Raw genomic sequence first — 25,488 nt, 5'->3', positions numbered from 1 at the left:
GCAGGGCCAACCATAAGAAAGTTAGGAAGTCTCTATGCTCACATATATTTTTAGCTATATGTGCATATATGTGCGTGTAATACACACACCTCGGTTCCTCCCCCCCAAACAAAGCGCACTAGTGTACACAGGAGAAAATCAGGGATGGGGTGGAAGGATCACAGAGGGTGGCAATGTGGAGGTCTCTTTAGTTGTTAGATTTCCTACAAAAGCCATTTAACATTTTGGTAATGGGAGAGGAAAGTGTAGAGATTTTTAGGACTATAGCTGCTGGCAGACCTTCGAGGGTCGTGAAATGGCCTCTGTGAGAAACTTAAGAGTCAGCAGAGATGCTGGCCAGGTCCCCAGGGTCCCTCATCCGCCCACCGTGCTGGTGGACGCCACTGGGATCGAGAGGTGCTGGGTAGGACGCAGCCCTGCTGACTGCACCCCCAGCACTCAGTCCTTGTGCCGGGGAGCTTGAGTGCTCCCCAGGCTCCGTGAAGGTCGCCCACCAGAAGGCGCTGGAGGCAAGGCTGGTAGCCCCCAGCACTTCCCAGAGGGATGGGGGTCCCTCCGCCCACGCTGTCAAGTTCAGCCCGTCAGGCCACCCCTGTCCTGTGCCCACAGTGCTACCCCGCGGGCAGGCAGGACTGGAGAACTTGCAGCCTGGGCTGCAGCCCCGGCTCCCAGCCCGAGGGCTGAGTGGGGGGCCTGGGGAAGGGCGCCCCGCCCAGCGGCGCATCCGGCCCCGCCTCCTCCTGGGAAGACTATTTAGCTCTGGAGGTGCCGAGGCTCAGCGCGAGCAGGAGTCCGGGACATTCGGACGCGAGTCGGCCCTCCCCGGACGCAGAAGGCTCCCCACGGTGCGGCGGCAGGGCGGCTCCAGGCCAGGGCCGCCCCCGCACCTGCGTGCTCGCCGCCGGGTCCAGCCTGTCGCCATGGCCCGGCTCCTGGTGGTCAGTCTTGGCTGCATCCTCCTCCTCTACCTGTCGCTCCCCGGCACAATGTCCCGCCGCCAAGGCGGAAGCCGGCGGCTTGCCCTGCCCCGGTGAGTGGGGCTCAGACCTGCCCGTCCCGACCTGCGGAGGCCCCCGTCCTCCCCAGACCCTCCCCAGTCTCCCCACCCCCGCTGGGGAAGACCCTCCACCTGCTGCTGGGCTTACAGCCTGAATAGAGGGCCAGCCCCCTGCCTTCCGCAAACCCTGAGCAGTGAAAGAGGCCTCTAATTTTTTGCCTCCCTTCCTAGGCACTTCTCCCCCACCCCATTGGCAGAGTGCCCCCCCCCCAACGGGAGAGGTCCGCTAGGGACTGGGAGGCTGGAGTGGTCCCCCGGCCTGCCCCGGCCAAAGGAAGAGCAGAGGGCATAGTGACCCACAGGAGCCGGGTGCCCTTTGCTCAGGAAGGCACAGGTGAATGGGACATGTGACCTGGGCTACTGAGATGGCTGAGTAGCCAGGACCTAAGCCTTGAGCTCCAAAGGGACCTGGGGATTCCCCTGACGATGCTCCAGGCAGAAAGTGGGTGGGTTTGGGGGTCCCTTTCAGGGGCCATAATGTTTACTTCCTCCATCACCCTCTGCAGGGAGCCCCCAGTCAGGACCCCTTCCGGTGGCCTGCAGCCCCAACTCCCTACACCCCGGCCTGTGGTCTGGAAGCCACGCCAGGCTCTCCTGCCACAGTGGAACGCGAGCCTGGCCACCGCTATGGGTCAGCCTATCCGGAATGGCCCCCGCCGACACTTGGGCCCCCGCAGGCCCAGAGCCCAGTTCCTGCGGGCTGGCTGTGTGCTCGGCACCTGCCAGGTACAGAACCTCAGCCACCGCCTGTGGCAGCTCATTGCATCGGCCGGCCCACGGGACTCATCCCCCATGGACCCCAGCAGCCCCCACAGCTATGGCTAAGGTGGTACAGGCTATGGCCCTGCCTGTCCCAGCCAGGTTCCACACCCCAACTGCAGAGCTGCAGCTGAGCCCCTGGCCCAGCTCCCCAGAACTCCTGTAGACAGCAGCAACTCCCAACAGTGGCACGGGCCCCTGAGGAGACCCCCACCCCACCCAACACCCACCAGCTCCTACAGCAACCAACTTTGAACAGCTTTGGACACATAAACCCATATGCAGGTATAGTCCTGGGCTGGTCTGCAGGCAGAGTCCATGTGCCCAAGGGGTCGGGAACATTGGGAGTGTGCAAACTTGGGACAGGGTGAAGTAGAGGTGGCCAGCAGCACTAGATGCCAAAAAGGGCTTCAGAGGGAAGGGGTCTGGTGGGGCCGAAGTCAGGGTCCTGAACACCCAGGGCCACCTCTGGGCAAGCAGGACAAAGGAGCTGAGTTGGCCCAAGCCAGCCCCTCCCTGCTTGTCCCAACATCGGCACAGATTAAGTCTTGGCTCTGGGCATGCACGTTGGCCTGCCTCCGTTCTCCTCCACTGGTGCCCCTGAGACTGGGAGGGCAGTAGGAAGGAGGACCGCACTGTGGTCCCCAGAGGCAGGTGAGGGAGGACAGGCCATGCTGGGAACTGCGCTGCTCCACCTGCCACCTCTGGAGTCTGGGCCCCTGGTCATAAACAGAGACCCCTGCCCCATCCCTGTGGGCGGCTGGGGAGGAGGGGGAGGGTTTCAAGAGCCACACAGGGCAGTCGGAGCACAGCAGGGTACCCCTTCCCATTGCCCACAGCGAGGCAGGGCTGGCATGGGAACCAGATCTCCCTGCCCAAATGGCTCAATTAAATCAGAACCACCATCACCTGGGGGAAGTTGCCAAATGAGGGTGGGGGGCCCACAGGCAACACAAACTCCCTGACCCCCACCCTGCTCAGTGGGACCAGATGTGGGGACAGTTGGAGGCTAGAGCAGGCTTGCCGGGAACTGGGCTGGGGTCACCGGCCTGAAAAGATCAGAACGAGGCACCGCTTGCATGTTTCCTTGGTGTGTGTCCCTCCAGGGGGGACCTGTTGTTAGCTCCCCAAGTACTGACACTCCGCGCATCACAGGTATGATTCTGGGTTCAGAAAGGTGGCTTCTTTTATTTAGCAAACACTCATGCAGCACTTATTTTGTCAGTTACTTTCCCGCATCACCCTCTCAGCCAACCTGTATGGGGGCACTACCATTATCCCAACTCTAGGGGCAGAAACTGCAGTTACAGAGGCCAGAGAGGAGCCCATGGTCACTGCAGCCCACCCACAGAGTGCCAGCTCCGGGGCACCGCAGGCCTGCCCCTCAGACCCCCAAACCCGCCCCCCAAGGATAGGAGGCTCCTGGAAGTGCCTCCAGGGCTCCCACCCTTGTGCTTGTTCTTCCAGCTCAGGGCTCACCTGGCCAGGTAAGGCACCTTCCCTCTACTAGGCCCTGTGGGAACAGTTCAGGCTGGTCCACGCTCTGCTGGGGACCTCCGTACACAGGGAGATGAACTGAGGATGACAGGGTCCCTGGGGAAAGAAGCTGTGAGCCCAGGCCCCAAGCCCACAGGAGGTGTTGGAGTGGCTGGGGGAGGCAGCCCGAAAGCAGCGAAGTGTGGCTGGAACCCATGGGCCGGGCCTCACAGCTGTGTGCTGTGGTCACTGAAGGGTGTCAGCAGAGCTGGCAGGGAGGGCAGGTAGTGCGGACAGGGTGACGGGACTGGGGAATGAGGAAGAGAAAGGGGCCGCGTCGGTGGAGTCAGGAGCTCAGCTCTGCCGAGACCCTCCCAGGCTCCTGGCCCTGGGGCAAAGTCCTGGGCTTGCGTGTGGTCTAGGCTGCCCGAGGATGTCCTGTCTGCCAGGAACACTGCCCCCAGTGCACTCTCCTCGTGCTAACAGGCTGCCAGGCCCCCAGCATGGCCTCTCGTGTCCTCGCCAAGGCCTTGGGCTGCTTTTCCTTCAGGTGGATGGACTGTTGACCTTACCACATCGCATCACTGTGCCGTAGCATCCGGTCACCGGCCAGGGTCCAACCATCACCCCTCGTGTCCACTGGCCCCTGAGCTTCAGGCCCTGTCCCAGCCGCCTACCTGACGCCCCGTTGGAGGTTTGAGGGCAGCACGCAAGCTCCCGAAGCCCCCACAGCCTCCACTGCTCCCCCACTGCTCCTGCTTTGGCCAAAATCTCCTGTTCATCTAAAAATAAAAGTCCTTTCAAAGTGAGAGGCAACAAACATTTATCTGAGCTCAATAAGAATATCTATTCGGGAAGCACTGATTCAGGCAGAAACCCCAGTGGTGTTCCCATGAGGAGATAAAGGTGATGGATATTTATGAGACGGAGAGGGGACAGTGACATCACAGAAGCAAGGTGTTGCTATTGGTGCAGATAACATAACATAGTGACGCTAATTCTAAACAATGTTTGTAATTTTCAGCCTGGTAGCCATCAGTCCGGTAGTCACAACATCTGCTTTCTAGTTATCCTTGCGAACAGTTCTCTGGGACATGGTGTTGCTTTCGGCCCCGTCCTAAGGTTATTTTGCCCTCTTCTAACATTCCAAGGCTTGAGGCCTAAGACATGCCAGGCAGCTCCTCTGGCATGGCAGCTTCGGCTCCACTATAAAGTGTCTCTTTATATTATTTTTACATTTTCCTCCTCTTGACCAAGCTGTTTCCTTGAAAGCATGGCTGATCAATCATTAGAAGCTGCACTAATCGGTTATTAAAAGCATAGTTGGTCCTCCGTTGTCAGGTGGCTCATTTTGGGTCTGTCGTCCTATTGTGGGTCTCTTGTCACCAGGAAGACTCATTCCGGTTGTGGCATGTCCCACGTAGGAGGGACAGTAGGTTTCTAGGGGTTTTAGGTCACATTGGAGTAGCAGGAGCCCCAGCACAGAGGAAGGCTTTGCTAATGTTACTTCCTTCAGGGAAGACACCTTCTGTAGTTTCTGGAGGTTTCTCCCATGAAGTCTCGTGGGCCTCACTGATCGTCTCAAAACCCTGAGCAACCATTGTCAGAGCGGTGTCTTTATAACACTGAGCTGTGCAAAACAAAGGTTTATAACGGCAAAAAATTTATAACAACAAACAAAATGCTAAGTCCAGAGTGAAGAACAGATGTGAACCAGTCAGCAGTGCCTGAAGCCAGCAGCTGGAGACTGCAGAGAGCCATGAGATGTCCATGGGCAGGCACTGAGTGCCGTCTTTCGGCGTGTGCCCTGAGTTGATGTAGCACCATCTGCGTTTTACCAGAGCTGTTTTATCCAAGTTCAACGGGAGGTGATAATAGAACAAACCGGGCCTGCTCGGCTGGGGTGTGGTCCAGAGCAATGCTTCTGATATAACTCATACACAAAACGTCAAGAGTGTTCCTGGTTCGCTCTCACTGTGGCGTCATTGTAACACCTGCCCAAGGAAAAGTATTCTTTCAAAGCTGGTCCCTTCACTGGGACTGACGTCACCAGCATTAAACTTCCTTGACTGTGTGTGTGTAACCAGTTGTCCGTTTTTACCTGTGAGACAGGTTTAAAGATGATGCCCAATGTTGAGTATCTTTCCAGACATAAATTAGGGGAAATAGAAAACAATAACTGTGATAGCAAGTGCTTGGCCCCTCACATTTGTTTATTTATTTATTTTTTGCAAGATGGGTAGGAACTAAAATAAGTGGGGGAAAGGACAAAAGGGAATATGAAGGTGTAGGTTACACAGGCCTGGTCCGGAATTTGGGTTAGCTTTCCACAGAAGATGTCATCTGCTTCACTTCCTAGGAATTTTAATTTCATATCCTCTGTTGGTCGAGCAGTCCCGTTAGGTATAAGAGCTTTCTTTAAATTGGGAATCATGACTCCAAGAGTTAACACCTTTAAATTTGGTTACACATGGATTAGTTCAAAGCACCTGAAATGGAGAGCTCAGGTAGGTGGGAGAGAAAAGATACATATTTTACATTTTTCCACAAAGGTATAAATTACCAGGGCCAGCCAGGTGGCTCAGGCGGTTAGAGCTCCGTTCTCCTAACTCCGAAGGCTGCCGGTTCGATTCCCACATGGACCATTGGGCTCTCAACCACAAGGTTGCCAGTTCAGTTCCTCGAGTCCCGCAAGGGATGGTGGGCTCTGCCCCTACAAATAAGATTGAACACGGCACCTTGAACTGAGCTGCCGCTGAGCTCCCGGATGGCTCAGTTGGTTGGAGTGTGTCCTCTGAACCACAAGGTTGCCGGTTCGACTCTCGCAAGGGATGGTGGACTGTGCCCCCTGTAACTAGCAACGGCAACTGGACCTGGAGCTGAGCTGCAACCTCCACAACTAAGATTGAAAGGACAACAACTTGACTTAAAAAAAAAAAAAAAGGTATAAATTATCAAATTGCTGTAGGTCATAGGTAGCTTAGGAGAAAAAAAATCTTATATCTGGAAAATAAGGATCAGAAACCAATAATATTTCGTAAAAAAAGTCACAAAAATTATAATCATCCTTGTCAGTTTATTTAGTCCCGTTGTTAATTCTCATTGATCTTGATTTTGTTAAGTTTTATAAATGTAGTTTTTCCTTAGAGCTCTGTAAATCTTTACTCAGTTCAGTGTTATGTTTCTAAAGTTATCAGAAACCTGTATTTTAGAGTACATGTTAGGGTATTTGTTTTGTTTTGTTTTTTAAGGAAGGCGCAGCTCACAGTAATCCATGAGGGGATCAAACCGGCAACCTTAGTGCTATCAGCACCACACTCTAACCAATTGAGCTAACCAGCCACCCCTAGGGATTGTCTTTTTATGAATCTTTGAAGATGAAACACACTGGTAGGTACATTTTTTTGTCAAAGCATCAGAGTGAAACAATAATTGTGTGCAAATGACAAGACTTAAAAACGGCTGTGGTTAAGGATCTGGTGAGAGTTCACATGTGCACATGTAAGTGATGTACTTGACTTAGGTATCCATTCCACTCTTAGTTTGACCATATATAAAATTCTTTTCTCAAGATCCCTTCTCCATGAACCTGCATTTCCATAAACCTTCTGCAACATACATATACCTTTCAGTTTTTGTCCTATTTTCTTTATTTTAGGACAAAATTATTTCCCCTTCCTTCCTTCCTTCCTTCCTTCCTTCCTTCCTTCCTTCCTTCCTTCCTTCCTTCCTTCCTTCCTCTCTTTTTAACCCAAAACCCCCATGTCCTTTATATCCTTCCTGATCCCAAAAACATTCTATTGTTTTTCTCAACAAAAATGCATTTGTATGCTTCATATTTTCTTCTACTGGAAACATACATCCTATTTTTCACATACTGTCATTTTGTTTCAGCCTTGTTATTTTTCAGTAGTTTTATAAAAACCTTAGCTCTTTTACAAATTAATTTTGGGAGGGAACTTATAGATCCGTCTGCATTTTTAAAAGTTCTCTCTCTCTTTTTCGTCTTTGTGGGCAGTGTTTTGGTTAGTTCTTGGGTGTTTACATTTCAAAGACATAAGACTCACATCTTTTAGAGACAAAGATTGCATTTTTTAGTATTATACCAGGACATGTTAGAATTTTAGGAATTTTATATAATTTTTAGAATATTTATATTAATACCATCTACATAAATATAGCCAAAGGTTTAGTATTGTTTATTTGACAATATTTCCCTTGTAATTTAACATAACAAATAAGCCTAATGAGTTTAATATTTCTCTTTTATAAAGAGAACAAGTCTTTTGAGGTGTTTCAGAGCCCCTCTAAAATACCCCGAAGTTATTCTTAGGTGAATGAGACTTAATTTAGAATCTGGTTTGGGGAAGTTTGTTAAACATATCAAAAGTTTTTAAAACATTTGGTCCAATAGAATCCTAGGTCATTGTGGAACAATACTTAATGAAATAATATTTAATTATCATTTAACCAAAGTGAGAATAAGAGATTTCAAAGACAAATACAGAAGGTTACATAGTAGTAAGCAAAATTTTAGCTCTTTTAATATTAAGAACACTCAGTTTATTTAAGTAATTAAAGACCTGATGATAAAGAACACAGGAAATAATTTTAATAAAACATAAAATCTTTGCTTTCCCTTTATAATTTCTTATTAAGAGCATACCAATAGTACAGGAAATTTTTGTCCTTTTAGTAGAGAAATAACATTAAGTTTTATCTTTACATAAGCTTAAGCTTGATATTAAAGCGTAATTTTTTAAAAAAAAGATTTTATTGGGGAACAGGACTTTATTGGGGAACAGCGTGTACTTCCAGGATTTTTTCCAAGTCAAGTTGTTATCCCTTCAATCTTAGTTGTGGAGGGTGCAGCTCAGCTCTAGGTCCAGTTGCAGTTGTTAGTTGCAGGGGGCGCAGCCCACCATCCCTTGCTGAAGTCGAGGCATCCAACAGGCAGCTTTGTGGTTGAGAGCCCACTGGCCCATGTGGGAATCGAACTGGCAGCTTTCGGCATTAGGAGCATGGAGCTCCAACCGCCTGAGCCACTAAAGCTTAATTTTTTAACCATTACAATAACAATATAATTTTAGGCAGCTTAGTTATAAGAGGTAAAATTCTGAGATAACCAGGACAAAATTATTTTCATTTCCCTTGATGAAAATATATCTTCTTACATTATCTTTTATTAAAAACTTGTTCATTTCTCCCATATTTAGACTTCTTAATCCTTAAGAAACCTTACTTTTTAGTGACAACTAAAAGTAAGCAATTAGTATTCTTTAGATTGGCAAATTTATGAATGCATTTTATAACTGCTAGAAATATAGGCTCTTTGGCAAATATATTTCATAATTTTTAGAAATATGAGTTTCCTCAACATAAGAACTTTTTATTAACAGATCCAAATCTTTAGTTTTTCTGTATTAAAAAGTCAAACCTAGGTAAACTTAGCTTTATTTAGTAACTAATGTTTCAGTATTGTATCTTAATTGGAAATGACCTAGATTCATTTCATTCAATCCTTTTTATTTATTTATTTATTTATTTATTTATTTATTTATTTATTATTTTTTATTTGGGGAAGGGGAACAGGACTTTATTGGGGAACAGTGTGTACTTCCAGGACTTTTTACAAGTCAAGTTGTTGTCCTTTCAATCTTAGTTGTGGAGGGCACAGCTCAGCTCCAGGTCTAGTTGCAGTTGTTAGTTGCAGGGGGCACAGCCCACCATCCCTTGTTGGAGTTGAACCAGCAACCTTGTGGTTGAGAGGACACGCTCCAACCAACTGAGCCATCTGGCACTGGCCCATGTGGGAGTCGAACCAGCAGCCTTTGGAGTTAGGAGCACGGAGCTCCAACCGCCTGAGCCACCAGGCTGGCCCCATTTTTATTTTTTAATTTAATTTAGTGAAATTCTAAGTTTCAAGTTACCAAAAGATTTTGGGAAACTATTTTTAAGTACATATACCATAAAACAATTATTGCTGAAAGTTTCATTTAAAAACCTCTTATTTACATCTATTTAATGTATTAATTCTCAATAATTATATTTAGATTACTCATGAAAATTTCATGAGACATTAGACGAAGTCAATTATAATCCTATATTCCTGTTGACAAACTGCAACAGAGATAATATAAACTTTTTGTCCCCCTTCTTCCACCTCCTCCTCCCCAACTCGGGTTCAAGCTGCTGTTTCTCAGCCTAGTTGTGTAGGACACAGCTCCCTGGCCCATACTGGTATTATGAGCCTTGCGCTTCCCGCCCCACCGGCTGAGGCAGTCGGTAGCTGGTCAGCCGCTCACAGCAGCTCACTCTGGCCACCGACTGCTCCTGGAAGCTCACGGCAACCCACGCCGACCTCCGACCTCCGACCTCCGACCTCCGACCTCCGGCTGCTCACCCCAGCCCAGATCCAGGGAAAACCATTGTTCACAATCTTAGCTGTAGAGGGCGCAGCTCACTAGCCCATGTGGGAATTGAACTAGCAACCTCGGCATTAGGAGCACAGCGCTCCAACCACCTGAGCCACTGGGCCAGACAAACTTGTCTTTCGTAAAAATATTACATTAAATGTTAACATCTCTAAAGACATGTGTTTAAACCAAATTTAAATCAGTTTAGTTTTAATATTAAATACATTCCCAGACCATGTGATCCTGAAAAGCATTTGGGTTAGTTTCTGTTATATTTCTTAATTCATATAAGCATTTAATTCCTTTAAGCCAATTAGACAGAGCTCTTTACAAATCAATTTTATTAATCCTCGAGAGGTAGATATACATGCATATAGAGACAGAACCAGAAACATAATAGTTTTATTTGCTTTTTAAATTTTAGCCATGAAAGAGATAAAATAAGGCAAAAGCCCATTAATTTATAACAGTTAAGTTTATTCATTCCGATGGTTAAGGCTTAAAAAATTTTATTTGCCCACGATAAACAATTTTTTAAGGAGACTAGGGAGCTGCTTAGGCAAGGGAACCATTTCAGCTGCTGCTGTTTTTAAAAAAGTTTTCTTTTCCCATATTTTTCCTTTTTTTTTTTTTTTTTTGTCTCAGACAGTTGTGGGCTGTGCTTACATTTCTGTTTATCTGTAGAAAGACCTTGGAAGTTACTGGAGACTTTAAAAAATCCTATCAGATTTTTAATTTTGCCAAATTTCTGATTATAGAGTTATTAAATTCTTTGAAATGTCTTGTCAGGTTTCAGACAGGAATAACAATAGAAAATGTTAAAGCACCTGCTCAGGCAGCCAAAGGTTCATTTAAGAAGTTATTTTGTCTTTTAGAAGCTGCTTATCAAAGAATGTATTCCATTGTCCCTGAGAGATTGGGATTCCTTTCCCTGCAAACCTGTTTCTACGACAAACAACACAACAGACAGAGACAAGAAAGGGAAATGAGAGAGCCTGTAGTCAAATGACTCCTCACCCACCAGGGAAACCTCTGGAGAGCTTCTCATCCCCCAGGGCATTTCTTACAAGCATGAGAGCTGTGAAAAGTCCCTCCTGAGAGAAAAAGATTCTTTCCCACAGGGGTAGCAAGCTCCTGTGGTACCCTGCTGCATGCCAGGATCTGGACAATGATGCCTAGGGAAATCACCCCTCTTGAAGGAAAAACCCCTCCCTTGAGGGAAAAAAACCCTCGTGATGTCAAATAAAGGCATTTGAACTCAACCAAAAAAGCAGGGAGATCCAAACTTAACAGGACTTCACAGTCAAAAAGAGAGCAGGCCATAGAAGCAGTAAACACAATAGAGGCTCTATAGATATGAGATCCGGTTTCAGGGGATGCCAATCCATGAAGGTGAGGCCACTTTAGATCCCACTCCTGACACCAGATGTTAACCTAAAAGTAAAAGGGCATTGAAAGTGAGAGAAAACAAGCATTTATTTGAGATTGAAAAAATAGCTATTTGGGAAGTACTGCCTCAGGCAGAAGCCCAAATAATACTCCGATTAGGAGACAAAAGCAAGGGGTATTTATGAGACGGGAAGGGGGACAGTTACATCAATAAAAAGAAGGCATTTCTATTGGTGCAGATAAGCTAACATAGTGACACTAATTCTAAACCATGTTTTAAATTTTCATCTTATAGCCACCAGTCTAGTAGTCATAATTGCTTTCTTGTTATCCTTGCACAGTAACTTGGGAAACAAGGTTGTTTTGCCGTTTTAACATTCCAGAGGTTTGAAGCATAAGATGTGCCAAGCAATTCCTCTGGGATGACAGCGCCACCTCCATTTTAAAGGGACTGTTTCTACTATAGTTTACACTTCTCCCATCTCCCTCATCCAAATCCTGTAGACCAGCCATTTTTGCTCCTCCTCTGGGTCCAAGCCACCACCTATTTTGGGGTGATCCAGCTTCCTCTCTGGATCCCCCCTCCATCTCTCTGGGAAATGCAGGAACATTAGGGAATAAAACATATTCCTCCAACCTCTGCAACTCTGACATTCTAGTGGGAGGAGTCAGAAGGAAACAAACCTCAAAGGTAAAGTATGTAAATGACACATTTGGGAAGTTCAAGGTGCTACTGGGACAGGACAGGGGCTGAGAGCCCTGAAGGCAAGTTGAGCTTTGCATTTTAAATGGGGGGCTAGGGGGGAAGCAGCACCTCTGTTTATTTTCAGTGTGGACAGGAGGAGTCCCTGGTAGTAAGAGTAACCTCCCACAGGGTTCTTTTTTTTTTCTTTAAGATTTTTTATTGGGGAAGGGGAACAGGACTTTATTGGGAAATAGCATGTACTTCCAGGTCTTTTTCCAAGTCAAGTTGTCCTTTCAATCTTAATTGTGTATGGCGCAGATCAGCTCCAGGTCCAGTTGCCATTGTTAGTTGGAGAGGGCACAGCCCACCATCCCTTGTGGGAGTGGATAAGTCGAACCAGCAACCTTGCAATTGAGAGCCCACTGGCCCATGTGGGAACCGAACCGGCAGCCTTCGTCATTAGGAGCGCGGAGCTCCAACCGCCTGAGCCACTGGGCCGGCCCTCCCACAGGGTTCTTGCCTCATAGTGAAGCCCAGAATGGGTTCTGACCCACATGCCCACCAGCCCATGAGGTGTAGCCCCACTAGCACCGTCTCTTCCAGTACAAAGACTCGTTTTACTCTGTGTCTGCCTCTTCCTTAGAGAATGTCTCAGGCAGGCATGCTTGCCAGTTTGGACCCCACTGTGTCCTCACTACCTAGACCCAGCCCATACATGATCAGTGATTTTTGAAAGCACCTCTGCCCAGACTAAATGGAGCCCCTCACCCCTAGAGCCTGGCAGAGACCCCCCACCTTGACCAAACTTCAGTTAGGCTTCTCAGAGCCCTTGGCTTTACACAGCCTCACCCAGGATTAGCAGAGGCCCCACCCTTGAGATCTCATCATCCTGCCCTGCCTTCAGCAAGAATGCCTCTACCTTGGATGTCTTCTCTTAGCAATCTTCCATCTATTGACAACTCCACCCCCCCACACCCCGCCCAGGAGAGGCTGTTCCAAGATAGGACGCTTTGGGACATGAGCTGGACTAGGGCCGAGAGGGAGAGTGCTTACTGCAAAGCCCACGTAGAGGCTGTCTGATCATAACTGATGTTCATTCTGACATAAATCAGCAGCCCTCCCTTGCCTCCTGCTACGCGCTGGTTCCCAGAACAGGCCATTGTCTTGACCTGGTCAACACGTCAAGCACTTTCCATACCTGGTAGCATTCCTGTAATAGTGCCATGACTCTGCCCCCTACACAGTTCTTCGGTTCAAGCTGAGCAGAGTGGGGGTGGGGGATCCGCTTCATCGTGCAGGTGCCTACAACATGCCTGGAGGGTCAGTTTCCCTTAATAAACTCTATGAAATACCAGACTGGAGTGGCAGACTCTTTCTTTGGTCTTTCCCTGCCCTCCACGTACAGAGGTAGATTTTCAGTCTTAGGGCTTTCCCTGGGTCTGGAGTACTGACTCCCTGTCCCCTTACTCTGCTTAGTGGCTATAAATCCCCAGCTGTCTTTGCTGTATTCAGAGCAGAGCCCGATTGCTCCTGCCTGCTGCAATATAGCCTTGAGTAAAGTCTTCGTATTTTAACAAGTGTCAGAATAACTTGTTATGAAACCAGCCCTGCCCAGTGGAATCCCAGGTGCCTGTGGTGACAGGGAAGTCCATCGGGGTCTGCACCACCCGTTGGGAGAGGCCTACTGTGGGTACAGCAGTAGTCAAAGCCTGTGGGCAAAGCGGCAGGACATCCTGAGCCATCCAGTTGCTCCGGGAGTCTGATCTCAGGTAGAGGGGGGCTGGGGCTGCTCCCATGCTGACACATTAACTTCTGAGGCCAGCAGGAGGGTGGATGGTCACTCATTACCAAGGGCCGAGGTCAAGGGGCTGGGTGGTGTCCGGTCACTTATGTAACCTGTGGGCATATATAGGGGCACACAGCCCCGTGAGTCTCTTACCCACCTGCCAGCTCTGCTCCCTCAGGATGAAGGTGGCTGTGGTGAGTTCCCTAGACCCCACGCAGAGTGGTCCTACTGCCTGCTCACTGCTGGCCGCCTGTCCCTCATGCAAGGCTCAGCAGCGGCCGCTCCCCTCTCACCTGGTTCCCACCAGCCTGCTCCTCCAGCCAAAGGGCTTCCTCTTTCCTGTTGTGGTACAGCTGTGGCAGGGTCAGCCCTGGGCTCCCAGTAGACCCAGGTCTTGAGAAGGCGATGCCACGTGGGGGTGCTGTGCTCCCACACAGCGTCACCCCAGGAGGCAGGCATCCACTGACATCTGCCCTGCAGACAAGGACACCTGGCGGGCGTGACAAAGCGCCTCCAGCCTGCTAAGGCCGCTAGCTGTGCAGGGGCCAGAGATGGTTGTGCTTGGGAGGACCTGTGCTCTGGGGCAGCCGCCTGCCTCGGCTGCTGATCCCCGGCTTAGTCTCGCGCCCTTGGGGGGGGGGGTGGCCGCACTTTCTGATGGAGCATCCTGGTGAAGTGGGTTCAATCCCCACCCAAACAGGGCCCCGACCCTTCCCTGGTCTACCGGCCTGAGCTGGACCCGCAGGCGGCCAAAGACAAGGGCAGCTTCCGGAACTACACCGTGAGGACCCCGCCCTACGTACCAGGCCCCTAATCCCGCCGGGCCCCACCCTCAACCCCCGCCCCGGCCCCCACCACGCCCCCGCTCTCCTCCCCAGCCCGACCCTTCCCTGGGGAGGGCAGCGCGCACCGTTGGCTCAGCTCCAGGGCCCGCCCTTCGGGAAGCCCGGGTTCACACCAGTGGGGCCAGGCCTGGGAGAGGGAGGCGGTGGGCGGCCGGGGTGGGAAGCGCAGGGGCTGGGAGGCGTCTGGCTGACCCTCTGGCTTGCAGTCCGGCCCGCTCCTGGACCGCGTCTTCGCCACCTACAAGCTCATGCACTCGCAGCAGACGGTGGACTTCGTCAAGAAGAAGGTACCCGGCTGACTCCTCTGCAGCGACTCCGAGGGTGGCACCGCCTCCCCCACCCCCAGTGCCAAGTGGATGGAGCGGGACAGGCCCTGGTCCGGCCGGCCCCTGGTCGTGCTGACCTCTCCTTTCCTGGCCCAGCACGCCCAGTTCGGGGGCTTCTCCTACAAGAAAATGACTGTGTTGGAGGCTGTGGACATGCTGGACGGGCTGATAGACGAGTCGGACCCAGACGTGGACTTCCCCAACTCTTTCCATGCCTTCCAGACGGCGGAGGGCATCCGGAAGGCCCACCCTGACAAGGGTGCGACCCCGCCCTGCTCCTTCCGGCTCATGGGGGTGCAGCCTCCAAGAGCTGCGGGGGTGGGGAGGCAGACGGAGAGGGGGTGCCCCTTCCCAGCAGGCCCTGTTCCCCCCGCAGGAGCTTGTACCTCCTGTGGCCTGGCCCCAGCTCCCCCACTAGCCCACCCTGTTCCTCTCCCTCCCAGACTGGTTCCACCTCGTGGGCCTCCTGCACGACCTGGGGAAGGTCCTGGCTCTGGCGGGGGAGCCCCAGGTGAGGGCAGGGAATGGGGGTGGCAGGGCAGGGCCGGCACAGCCTCCGCTCTGGGCTCAGCCTCAGCGCTGGACTCAGGGCATCCACTTGGTGGGCAGGCCCGTCACGCCCACCCATGGCTGCCTGTTCATCCCCAGTGGGCAGTCGTTGGAGACACCTTCCCAGTGGGCTGCCGTCCCCAGGCCTCTGTGGTTTTCTGTGACTCCACCTTCCAGGACAACCCTGATCTCCAGGACCCTCGATACAGGTACCCCTCCACCACTGCTGGTCTCCCCTCCCCAGGGTTCTCCTGAGCCCCCCTCACCCCTTCCCTCTCCCTGCAGCACAGAGCTCGGCATGTACCAGCCTCACTGCGGGCTGGAGAACGTCCTCATGTCCTGGGGCCATGACGGTGAGGCCCATTAGAGGATGGCAGCCGGGATGGTCAGCCTGTGGTGGGGGCCAGGCCTCTGGGCGCCTGGTGGTGACACCTTTTCTCCCGCAGAGTACATGTACCAGATGATGAAGTTCAACAAATTCTCCCTCCCCCCGGAGGTAGGCGGGGGGCGGGGGCCAAACTAAATGTCCAGCCCAACCCAGTCCAGCCTGGAGCACGCTGGGTGGCTTCTTCTGTCCCCAGGCCTTCTACATGATCCGATTCCACTCCTTCTACCCGTGGCACACGGGTGGCGACTACCGGCAGCTGTGTGGTGAGCAGGACCTGGCCATGCTGCCTTGGGTGCAAGAGTTCAAGTACGGCCATCCTGGGGGACTGGGAGGGAGGAGGGCAGAAGGGGATGTGGGGGGCTTCTCCACAAGGCACTGTCCCTCCCTTAATGCAGTAAGTTTGACCTGTACACCAAGTGTCCTGACCTGCCAGACGTGGACAAGCTGCGGCCCTACTACCAGGGGCTTATTGACAAGTACTGCCCCGGTGTCCTGAGCTGGTGAACAGCCTGCCCACCCTGCTGTTCTCTCACTCATGTAAATGTGAGTAGAGTGCCCCAGGGTGAGAGCCATTGTCAGGCACAGTGACAGCTCACCCCAGCCTCTCTGGGGGACCCCACACACCCACCTATGGTCTTGCTCCCCACCTTAATCCACTCTGCCTGGTGGCAATAAAGACCTTGAAGCAGCTTGAGTGTGACTGTCACTGAGGTCGGCACGTTGAGGCCAGCGTGTTGTGGCAGCAGGGCAGGCAAGTCTGTGGCTTCTTGGACATGTGTGTCCTGCTGTGCCTGTCACCATAAACATCTTGCTCGTCCTCCCAGCTCCAGTATCAGAACCTAGGGTCACTCTACTTACCCCCACATTTTCAAAACTGTCACCAAGTTCTCTGGGCTCAGTGTTTTGTTTTGTTTTGTTAATTTTTCACTGGGGAATATTGGAGAACAGTGTGTTTCTCTGGGGCCCATCAGCTCCAAGTCATTGTCCTTCAGTCTAGTTAAGGAGGGCGCAGATCAGCTCCAAGTCCAGTCGCCATTTTCAATCTTTAGTTGCAGGGGCATAGCCCACCATCCCATACGGGAATTGAACTGGCAACCTTGTTGAGAGCTCGCGCTCTAACCAACTGAGCCATCCGGCCGCCTCTTCAGCAGCTCAGGGGCAGTTCGTTGTCTTCAATCTACTTGTGGAGAGCGCAGCTCGTTGGCCCATGTGGGGATCGAACCAGCAACCCTGTTGTTCAGAGCTCGTGCTCCAACCAACTGAGCTATCTGGCTGTCCTGGGCTCAGTGTTCTTAAACAAAACAAGAGACCTCATAGCTAAAAGCACACACTATAGAAAACATCATATAACAGATATACAGATTAATTGCCATGAATGTGACCCAAGAATGAAAACCCCAGCGCCCTCCCATGCCCGACGTGCAGCCCCGACCTTGGCTCAGCCAGTCACCTCCTTTCCCGTGTGGTTGCGTCCCCGTGTGGACCCCTCCGGGCCACAGTTCAGCTGACTTCCCCCTGTTTTCTAGCAGTTCACTTTGAAGAAAGTGGATCATTTGCAGGAACTTCCTTTTGTCAGAATTTGCTGCCTGTGGTCCCCTCTGGCTAGATTCAAGTGCGGCTTGGGGGAGGCGCACTTCAGAAATGGTGGCATGAGCTTTATCAGGAGGAACAGGCCAGCTTTTGTGTTGTCAGAGCCCCTGTGTTCAGGTTCATCCAACAGTGTCCTTAACCCCTCAGAAGGCTCCACTTGGCTCCACGCAGCCTGCCACCCCTCAGGTGGACCCTGCTGTGGGGAGCAGCTCTCTCCTGTGCTATTGGTTACCCCTCATACAGGAAATGCTCCAATCTTTCTCCCAATTTACGGATTTGCAAAGGTGGATTCCCTGGCATACAGGCAATCAATTTGTCTGTATTAAGAAGGTACAGATTTCAGCATTGTGAGGACAGAGTCCCAGAGAGCAGTTTCCATGCTCTCAGCCTCATGTGGAAAGGTGCTGGCTTGGTTATTAGATGACCATCAGCTGTAATCAGATGGCCACCTGCTGTGGCTGGGTGGCCATCAGCTGTTACCGTTAGCCACTAATATAACTGCCGTGGCTACGCTAGCAAGGGGGTTGGTGGTTTGACAGAGAAGCGGACGGCAGATTGCTGCTAGCAAGTGGATTGTAGATTGAGGATCGTGTGGCTCCTGCTTCCTGTATCTCCAACCCAGCCGCCATTGAGACTATAGTGGTATGACTCCCCTATCTATGGCTCCGTGGGTGTTCCTTTTTGGCCTCACCATATCCTGCATTCTTGTGTGGGGAGTGGGACCACAGTCCCTGCATGACACATGGCTCAGCGAGCAGGGTACGGTGCCAGCCAAAACTCCGAAGGGCGGTGGAGCAGTTTGTGTGTATGAACACTCAGTCTCAGGAAGCCTGTGAGGAGTGGTGCTGGGAGCAGGAAATGAGATCTGCCAGGGAGAAACGTAACCCCTCCGTCAATTGGTGGTCCTCTCAAGCCTCTGGATGGCACACCACCCTGTTGGCTGTGGCGGGCGTCATCTTCCTTTTTGGTAGTCTGCTGCTGCCGTGGGCTCCTAAAGTTGTGCATGTCTTGTGCCATGGCCACCACCCACTCGGATGCCTCGCACGGTGAGCAGGATTCCGGCCAGGTAGGAATGGTGTCTGACTCTGGGCAGAGGAACATGTGTCCCACACACTGTTCTCACGAGTTGGACCCCCAAGGAGGGGTGGGAGGATGTGGATGGCTCTCCGGCCAGCATAGAAGAAGACATGCAGCTGCCGGAGAGCTGGACCCCGTGAAGGGCTGGGAAGACGTGGATGAGTCTCCAAGCAACAGAGGCTGGAGAAAGTGAAGGTCATTGCAGCTGTGTGGGCTGGGAAGTGCTTGCTGGGGCAGCCCGGATGCGGGACTTACAGTCCCAGGAGGAAACGCTTGTTGAGTCCCCGGTGGAAATTGCGGGTGAGGTCAAGGTGGTACCTCACCCTCAGGTTGGGGAGGACTTGGAGCCCTCGCCCTGTGGAGCGGGCACACATTGTGGGGCCAACGCACAGCACTAGCAAATGATTCTGCACTATGGAGAATTGCCCTCCATCCCTGATTGATGGACCACTTGACTGTTTGCTTGGGAACATACCACCATGTAGTGGAATCGGCGGATGTTTGCTTCCTGTGTCTCGCCCAGCCACCAGCGAGACTGTGGTGCAGGAAGACCCCTTGTTGGGGTACAGGCTGATGTTTGCTTCCTGTGTTTCAACCAGCTGCCATCAAGAATATGTAAGCACCTTGGCTGTAAGCCACTATTGTTCCAGCATGGTACCCTGAGAAACCCTGGCTGTGCCCGAAAAGACTGGCAGTACCCTGAGAACCCTCGCTGTGCTCAGGAAGTGGGTGGACATCGAGGGACACCCCCTGGGACATGACTTGAACTGGACTGAAACTTTTTCTCATGAGCTGGGTTTCTGACACAGGGCCCCTTGCAGAAGACGCTTGTCGTGTAGAGTGTGAGGCGAGATCCTGCAGGGGTGGAGAGTGGGGACAGAGCCAGGAGAGCAGTTGCCTTGAGCATGGACTGAAACCAGAGTGTGTGACTGTGCTTAAATGGCAGTTCTTAGAGTGTGGTCTGTGGCTGCCTCGGGGTCCCTGCAACCCTTTCAGGGGTCCGTGAAGTCAATGCTGTTTTTATAATATACTGAGCCATTATTTGCCCTTTTCACTGAGTTGACACAATGGTGATGTAAATGTGATAGTGGGTCAAAGTGCTGCCGCCCTGGAGACAGTGGCCCCGACTGCCAGGCCTGTGTCCTTTAACGCCACACACACCCAGTAAGGAAAACATCAGTTTTACTCAAGAATGTCTTTGATGAAGTAGTAAAAGTTATTAAGATTATTAAGTCTCCATCCTGGAGTAGGGGTCTTTTTAATATTTTGTGTGACAAAATGAGAAGTGCACATGAAGCACTTCTGGGGCTATTAAATGTGACAACTGCCTCAAGTCACTTGGTGACTGAATTTCCAGCTCAACCAGTCATCTTCACTTGGAAGAATAACTGTTAGACAAACTACAGTTACTCAGTCTAGGGCATTTAGCAGGCATTTTCTTAAAAATTAACAAAGTGGCCAGCCCAGTGGCTCAGGCGGTTAGAGCTCCGTGCTCCTAACTCCGAAGGCTGCCGGTTCGATTCCCACATGGGCCAGTGGGCTCTCAACCACAAGGTTGCCAGTTCAATTCCTCGACTCCCACAAGGGATGGTGGGCAGCACCCCCTGCAACTAAAATTGAACATGGCACCTTGAGCTGAGCTGCCGCTGAGCTGCCGCTGAGCTCCCAGATGGCTCAGTTGGTTGGAGCGTGTCCTCTCAACCACAAGGTTGCCGGTTCGACTCCCGCAAGGGATGGTGGGCTGTGCCCCCTGCAACTAGCAACGGCAACTGGACCTGGAGCTGAGCTGCGCCCTCCACAACTAAGACCGAAAGAACAACAACTTGAAGCTGAACAGAACCCTCCACAACTAAGATTGAAAGGACAACAACTTGAGTTGGAGAAAAGTCCTGGAAGTGCACACTGTTCCCCAATAAAGTCCTGTTCCCCTTCCCCAATAAAATCTTTAAAAAAAAAAAATTAGCAGTGAGATTGTCACTTCAAGGAAAACAATGACATCATGTGTTGCCAATGGTAAAATTTAGCTTTGAAGCAAAAATTAGGATTTGGGAAAAACCTATGTGTAGTGGAAGCTCTGACAACAGGCTTTTGTGATGCAAATGCCTGACTTAAGCTTTGATTGCTGAGACCTCCGCTCCAAAGTGGCTGTCTAGAATGAACACATAGCAGCCACAGGACTCGACAAACAGCCAAGCCACCTCCCTCCCACTGAGGCTCCTTTGTTTTAAGAGATACTAATTGGTTTTGATAACTGACCGTTTCAGCTACTTGTCTTTTTTCTCTTGTCCTGCACGCTAAATACCCCTCTTATGTTTTAAATTTACCAATAAAGAGTCCTGTGAAACCCTAGGACTCACCTTGACACCAATAAAAGCAGCACCCCGGGCCTATGCTCTCCCTCCCTCCCTCCCTCCCTCCCTCCCTCCCTCCCTCCCTCCCTCCCTCCCTCCCTCCCCTACCTATCTCACTGTGTGTCCCCTGGCATGCCTTGTACACCCAGGGCCTGTAAGTAATAAACTTTTTCTTTTAAAGTTCCCCAATGGTTATTGGTGAAGGGCGTCTTGTGATCACAATAAGAACCACAAAGACCTGTCCAGTGGAAGGGGAAATGTCTGTGGGCCCAGGTGAGTGTCCCCTAGGCATCTATAGCTGGTGGCATTACTATCAATAAACTGAGACCAGCAGGAAACACTGTCCATTGCTGTGAACTTGACAGCTTACTCATACTTAAAGATTTTTCTGATGAGATCGATAGTGATATTAGTGACTGTGATTTTTTTTGAGATTGTACAATGGAATGTGTCAACATTTAGAAGATCTGCATAATTCAATGAACCAATATTTTCCAAATGACCACTATATAATACTCCAAAATCATGCAAGATGCCCGAAAGGATTTTCACGTGAAAGAGGAAAAAAGCTCACTGGTACGGTTTCAATTTCCAAATTGCAGTGGTGTCATGGACTCATGAGAAACTACTACTTAGAGGTTTTTTGTGGGTTTTTTTTTTTTCTTTTCAGTTTTGAGTTTTGAGTTTCGATGTGGTATAAAAGAAGAATATCCACAATGCTCTGAAAAGGCTTCTAAAATACTCTTCCATTTTCCAACTACTGGTCTGTGTGAGGCCAGATTTTCATCATGTATTTTGACCAAAAATCTATTGCAACAGATTGATCAGAAGCAGATATAAGTAGCCAGGCTCTAAAGAGATTTTGCAAAAATGAAAACCTATGCCACTCTTATGGAAGCACGTTTGCTTGATGTCTCGGATTTTTGCCCATCATCTTCTACTTCATGGAGACTATTCTTGTACTCATGGGTTCCCATAGTTCCTGTGTGTCATGAAACCACGTGGTTCTGATTCCTTGGTTTTTCTTAGTTTAGATTCTAAGGTGTGGGATCTGGCCCACCTCCTCTTTCTATACCAGGCCACAGAAGTTTCCAGCCAGCCCTTGGATTGGCCGCCCTTGGGGTATGTGCTCATCTTGTTCAGTCAGCTGTAGTTGGGAGGGAAGGGCTTGTGGTCCCTGCACCAGGATCTGTGCCCTGGGAGTGGGCACGCAGAGGCACAGTGTGATATTCTCAGTACTGCTGGGCTGGGGGAGAATCTGCTTCATCGGTGGCAGGTTTCCCGAAGGACTTCGACTTCAGTAGCCCTATCGCAGACCAGAGCCTGTTTTCCTCGCGTAAGGGACCTGGCAGGTGCTATTCATGCATCTTGCAGAAAGAGTAATTTGTCACTTTCTAGAGTGTCATTCCTCCCTTTCTGGCCATGCTCCAGTTTTTGTTTTTGTTTCTTAAGTGTGTAACTCTGGCCATAATCACACACATACACACACACACACAATAACTTGTCAACTTGGTCAAACTGCCTCTTCAAAAAAAATATTTTTTTTAATTGGGGAAGGGGAGCAGGACTTTATTGGGGAACAGTGTGCACTTCCAGGACTTTTTTCCAAGTCAAGTTACTGTCCTTTCAATCTTAGTTGTGGAGGGTGCCGTTCAGCTTCAAGTTGTTGTTCTTTCAGTCTTAGTTGTGGAGGGTGCAGCTCAGCTCCAGGTCCAGTTGCCGTTGCTAGTTGCAGGGGGCGCAGCCCACCATCCCTTGCGGGAGTCAAACCGGCAACCTTGTGGTTGAGAGGATGCGCTCCAACCAACTGAGCCATCTGGGAGCTCAGCGGCAGCTCAGCTCAAGGTGCCGTGTTCAATTTTAGTTGCAGGGTGCAGAGCCCACCATCCCTTGCGGGACTCGAGGAATTGAACTGGCAACCTTGTGGTTGAGAGCCCACTGGCCCATGTGGGAATCAAACCGGCAGCCTTAGACGTTAGGAGCATGGAGCTCCAACCACTTGAGCCACCGGGCCTGCCAAAAAAATAAATAAAACAAAAATTTTTTTCAACCCTAAGACCAACCATCCATTAAGGAATGCAGAAAGATACAGTCCAATCAGAGAAACCTCAAAGGCTGTGTGCTGCAATGCTCTAAAAATTACCAGGTTACATTTCACATAAAATATTTGATTAAAAAACACTATGCCACTCCACACTTAATATTTTTGGAAATAGTTACTTTTCATTTAAAAGTTTGTTATTATTGTAACATGTTATAAGTTTATTTTATGTTTAAATAAAATTAATAAGTAAAGAATTTCTTTGTTTAATTTCCAGTGAGGTAAATATTAATAGAAATACCCCCTCATAAACAAAAGCTCATTGGGGTCCTCCATAATTTCTAAGAATATAAATAGGTCCTGAGACCAGATGACCTAGTCCATGGATGCCAGTCAACTTCTTTTTGCAGGAACCCTGACCCTTGCTCCATGGGTTCCATGAGGGCAGAAGAGGTCACATGTAGCTTTGTCACCAAACGCAAGGGCCACCAGTATGGCCACCCTAGAGCTCACAGCTGCATCTGTCCCAAAGTGCAGCAACCATGGTGGACACCATCGGTGATGTCGGCAGTGATTTGTCATCAATACCGCTTTGTGTATAGTTGGACTTGCTATTGCTGTATCCTGTGCTTCCTCCAGCATCTGTCCACTAACTCAGCGAATGCCCATCACGGAGGTAGCCTGCACAGCACGGCCTCTGCTTAAGTCCTTCTTCACAGTGAAAGACATAAAGCAGAGGCAGGTATCTACAGGTCCCCCATACTGCCTATGACCCCAAATCATGATCTGATGGAATGCTGGTGTGGCCAGTTGAAGACCCAGCCATGATGCCAGCTTGGAGACAATGCCCTTCGAGTCAGGATGCAGAAAACACCCTGTGTGTTGAGCCTCTCATTCCTGCACCCAGTAACTTCCAGTGGAAATGTTGTTGCCTGTCCCAGTGACTCTGGGAAATGCCCCACCAAAGAAAGTGGTTCCCAAAGAAGTAACACCTCCCTTGCACTAGACATGACCAGCCACGTGGCTGTTCTGAGCACCTCTGCCCCTGGGTGAGCAGGCAGACAGGGACGTGACCGGGGCTGAGCTCCGCTGGGAAAAGGCTGCTGGGAGGATGTGCACAACAGGCCCCAGAAGACCCCTGATGCCTGAGAGCTGCCAGGTCCAGGGCCAGAGTGAGTGGAAGATGGCAGCGCCTTCTACAGACAGGCTCATGGCTTAGACACCTCCCAGTGGTGCATGTGGAGGGTGTCTGACCTCATGGTCGTTGCAGAAATAATCTTGACCTCTATTGTTTTCCTTTCCATCCTTTAAAGTCTAATCAATTTTTGGTCTCTTTCCTTGTGGCTAAATTCTCAGTTAAACGTGTAAAACACAAAATTTCCAGACGAGATGGTGCTGAGCTCAAGAGGGGTGGGTGTTAAGCTGGAACCTGGCAATGTGAGTGCAGGAATGGACCAGACTTTGGGGGCCTCCCCACCTTGGAGTGAGAGCACCAAGAGGAGTCATCTTTTCAACAAATGGTACTGAGAACACTGGACACACACAAAATAATGATATTGGACCCTTATCTCACATATACGTATACTTGAAAATTAACTCAAAATGATTAATGGCCTAAATGTGAGTACTGAAATTATAAATCTCTTAGAAAATGGGGAAATCTTTATGATCTTGGATCTGGCAGTGATATCTTTTTTTTTTTTTTTTTTTAACAGGACTTTATTGGGGAACAGGGTGTACTTCCAGGAATTTTTCCAAGTCAAGTTGTTGTCCTTTCAATTTTAGTTGTGGAGGGCGCAGCTCAGCTCTAGGTCCAGTTGCCATTGTTAGTCGCAGGGGGTGCAGCCCACCATCCCTTGCGGGAGTCGAACTGGCTACCTTGCGGTTGAGAACCCATGTTCCAACCAACTGAGCCATCTGGCACTGGCCCATGTAGGAATCGAACCGGCAGCCTTCGGCATTAGGAACACGGAGCTCCAACTGCCTAAGCCACTGGGCTGGCGCCTGGCAGTGACATCTTGATGACACCAAAAACACAGGCAGTAAAAGAAAAATTAGATAAATTGGACTTCATGAAAATGAAAAACTTTAGTACATCAAATGACACGGGAGTGAATGTGTGACCCACACAATGGGAAACTAATCATATATCTGATGCAGGATTAATATCCAGAATATTAAAGAGCTACAACAACAAAAAACAAAGAAATTATTAAAAAATGGGCAAAGGACTTGATGACATTTCTTCAAAGATATATGAATTGCCAATAAGCACGAGAAGATACTTAATATCACTAATCATTAAGGAATGCAAATCAAAACCACCGTGAGACACCACTTCATACCCACTAAGATGGCTACCGCAAAAAAAAAAAAAAGGTGGGGGAATAAGTGTCAGTGGGGATGTGGGAAAATTGGAACCCTGGTACATTGCCGGAGGGAATCTAAAATGGTGCAGCTGCCGTGCCAAAGTTTGGTCATTCCTCAAGCAGTTAACCACAGTTGCTATATGATCCTGCCACTCCACTCATAGGTAGGCACCCAAAAGAACTGAGAGCAGGGACTCAAAAGAGACACTTCTACACCGATGTTCACAGCAGCTTATTCACAACAGCCAAGAGGTGGGAACCACCCAAGCGCCTACCGATGTATAAATGCACAAACAAAACGTGGTATAAATGTACAATGGAATATTATTCAGCCATGAAAACGAATGAAGCTCTGATACATGGAACCACATGAATGTGCCTTAA

General features: G+C 50.0%; 2 protein-coding genes and 1 long non-coding RNA gene across 9 annotated transcripts; 2 read left to right on the top strand and 1 right to left on the bottom strand.

Moving 5' to 3' along the window:
• The first annotated feature begins 637 nt into the window (after positions 1-637).
• On the top strand, positions 638-4,118 carry ADM2 (adrenomedullin 2). 7 transcript variants are annotated; one of them, XR_002136349.3, is made up of 4 exons: positions 673-1,030; positions 1,564-1,783; positions 3,106-3,303; positions 3,843-4,118. XR_002136349.3 is itself a non-coding variant. In XM_074326666.2 (3 exons), exons 1-3 carry the CDS (start codon positions 921-923, stop codon positions 3,885-3,887), a joined length of 417 nt encoding a protein of 138 aa, XP_074182767.2. In that variant the 5' UTR covers positions 638-920; the 3' UTR covers positions 3,888-4,118. The 7 variants fall into 7 exon arrangements, 5 of the variants coding, with proteins under 5 accessions (XP_074182767.2, XP_074182766.2, XP_019573350.3 ...); XR_012494220.2 differs by having other exon boundaries at positions 3,779-4,118; XM_074326666.2 differs by lacking the exon at positions 1,564-1,783 and having other exon boundaries at positions 638-1,030; positions 3,779-4,118.
• Positions 4,119-10,032: 5,914 nt separating this feature from the next.
• On the bottom strand, positions 10,033-14,262 carry LOC148758994 (uncharacterized). Its single transcript, XR_016020226.1, has 2 exons — positions 13,862-14,262; positions 10,033-13,678 (listed from the first exon to the last, which is right to left on the bottom strand). It is a non-coding gene; the product is annotated as an uncharacterized LOC148758994 (long non-coding RNA).
• On the top strand, positions 13,601-16,365 carry MIOX (myo-inositol oxygenase). The gene is made up of 10 exons (XM_019717797.3): positions 13,601-13,762; positions 14,269-14,349; positions 14,620-14,700; positions 14,836-14,998; positions 15,183-15,250; positions 15,388-15,497; positions 15,574-15,641; positions 15,735-15,784; positions 15,870-15,982; positions 16,072-16,365. The coding sequence occupies exons 1-10, from the start codon at positions 13,616-13,618 to the stop codon at positions 16,178-16,180; spliced, it is 990 nt and encodes a 329-aa protein (XP_019573356.3). The 5' UTR covers positions 13,601-13,615; the 3' UTR covers positions 16,181-16,365.
• The last annotated feature ends 9,123 nt before the right edge of the window (positions 16,366-25,488 follow it).

The sequence above is a fragment of the Rhinolophus sinicus genome, chromosome 1, assembly GCF_057876585.1.
Source record: "Rhinolophus sinicus isolate RSI-liver-muscle chromosome 1, RSI-T2T, whole genome shotgun sequence".
Classification (NCBI taxonomy): Eukaryota; Metazoa; Chordata; class Mammalia; order Chiroptera; family Rhinolophidae; genus Rhinolophus; species Rhinolophus sinicus.
The sequence above is the reverse complement of the archived record's forward strand: the minus strand, read 5'-3'. Positions and strand labels throughout refer to the sequence as shown.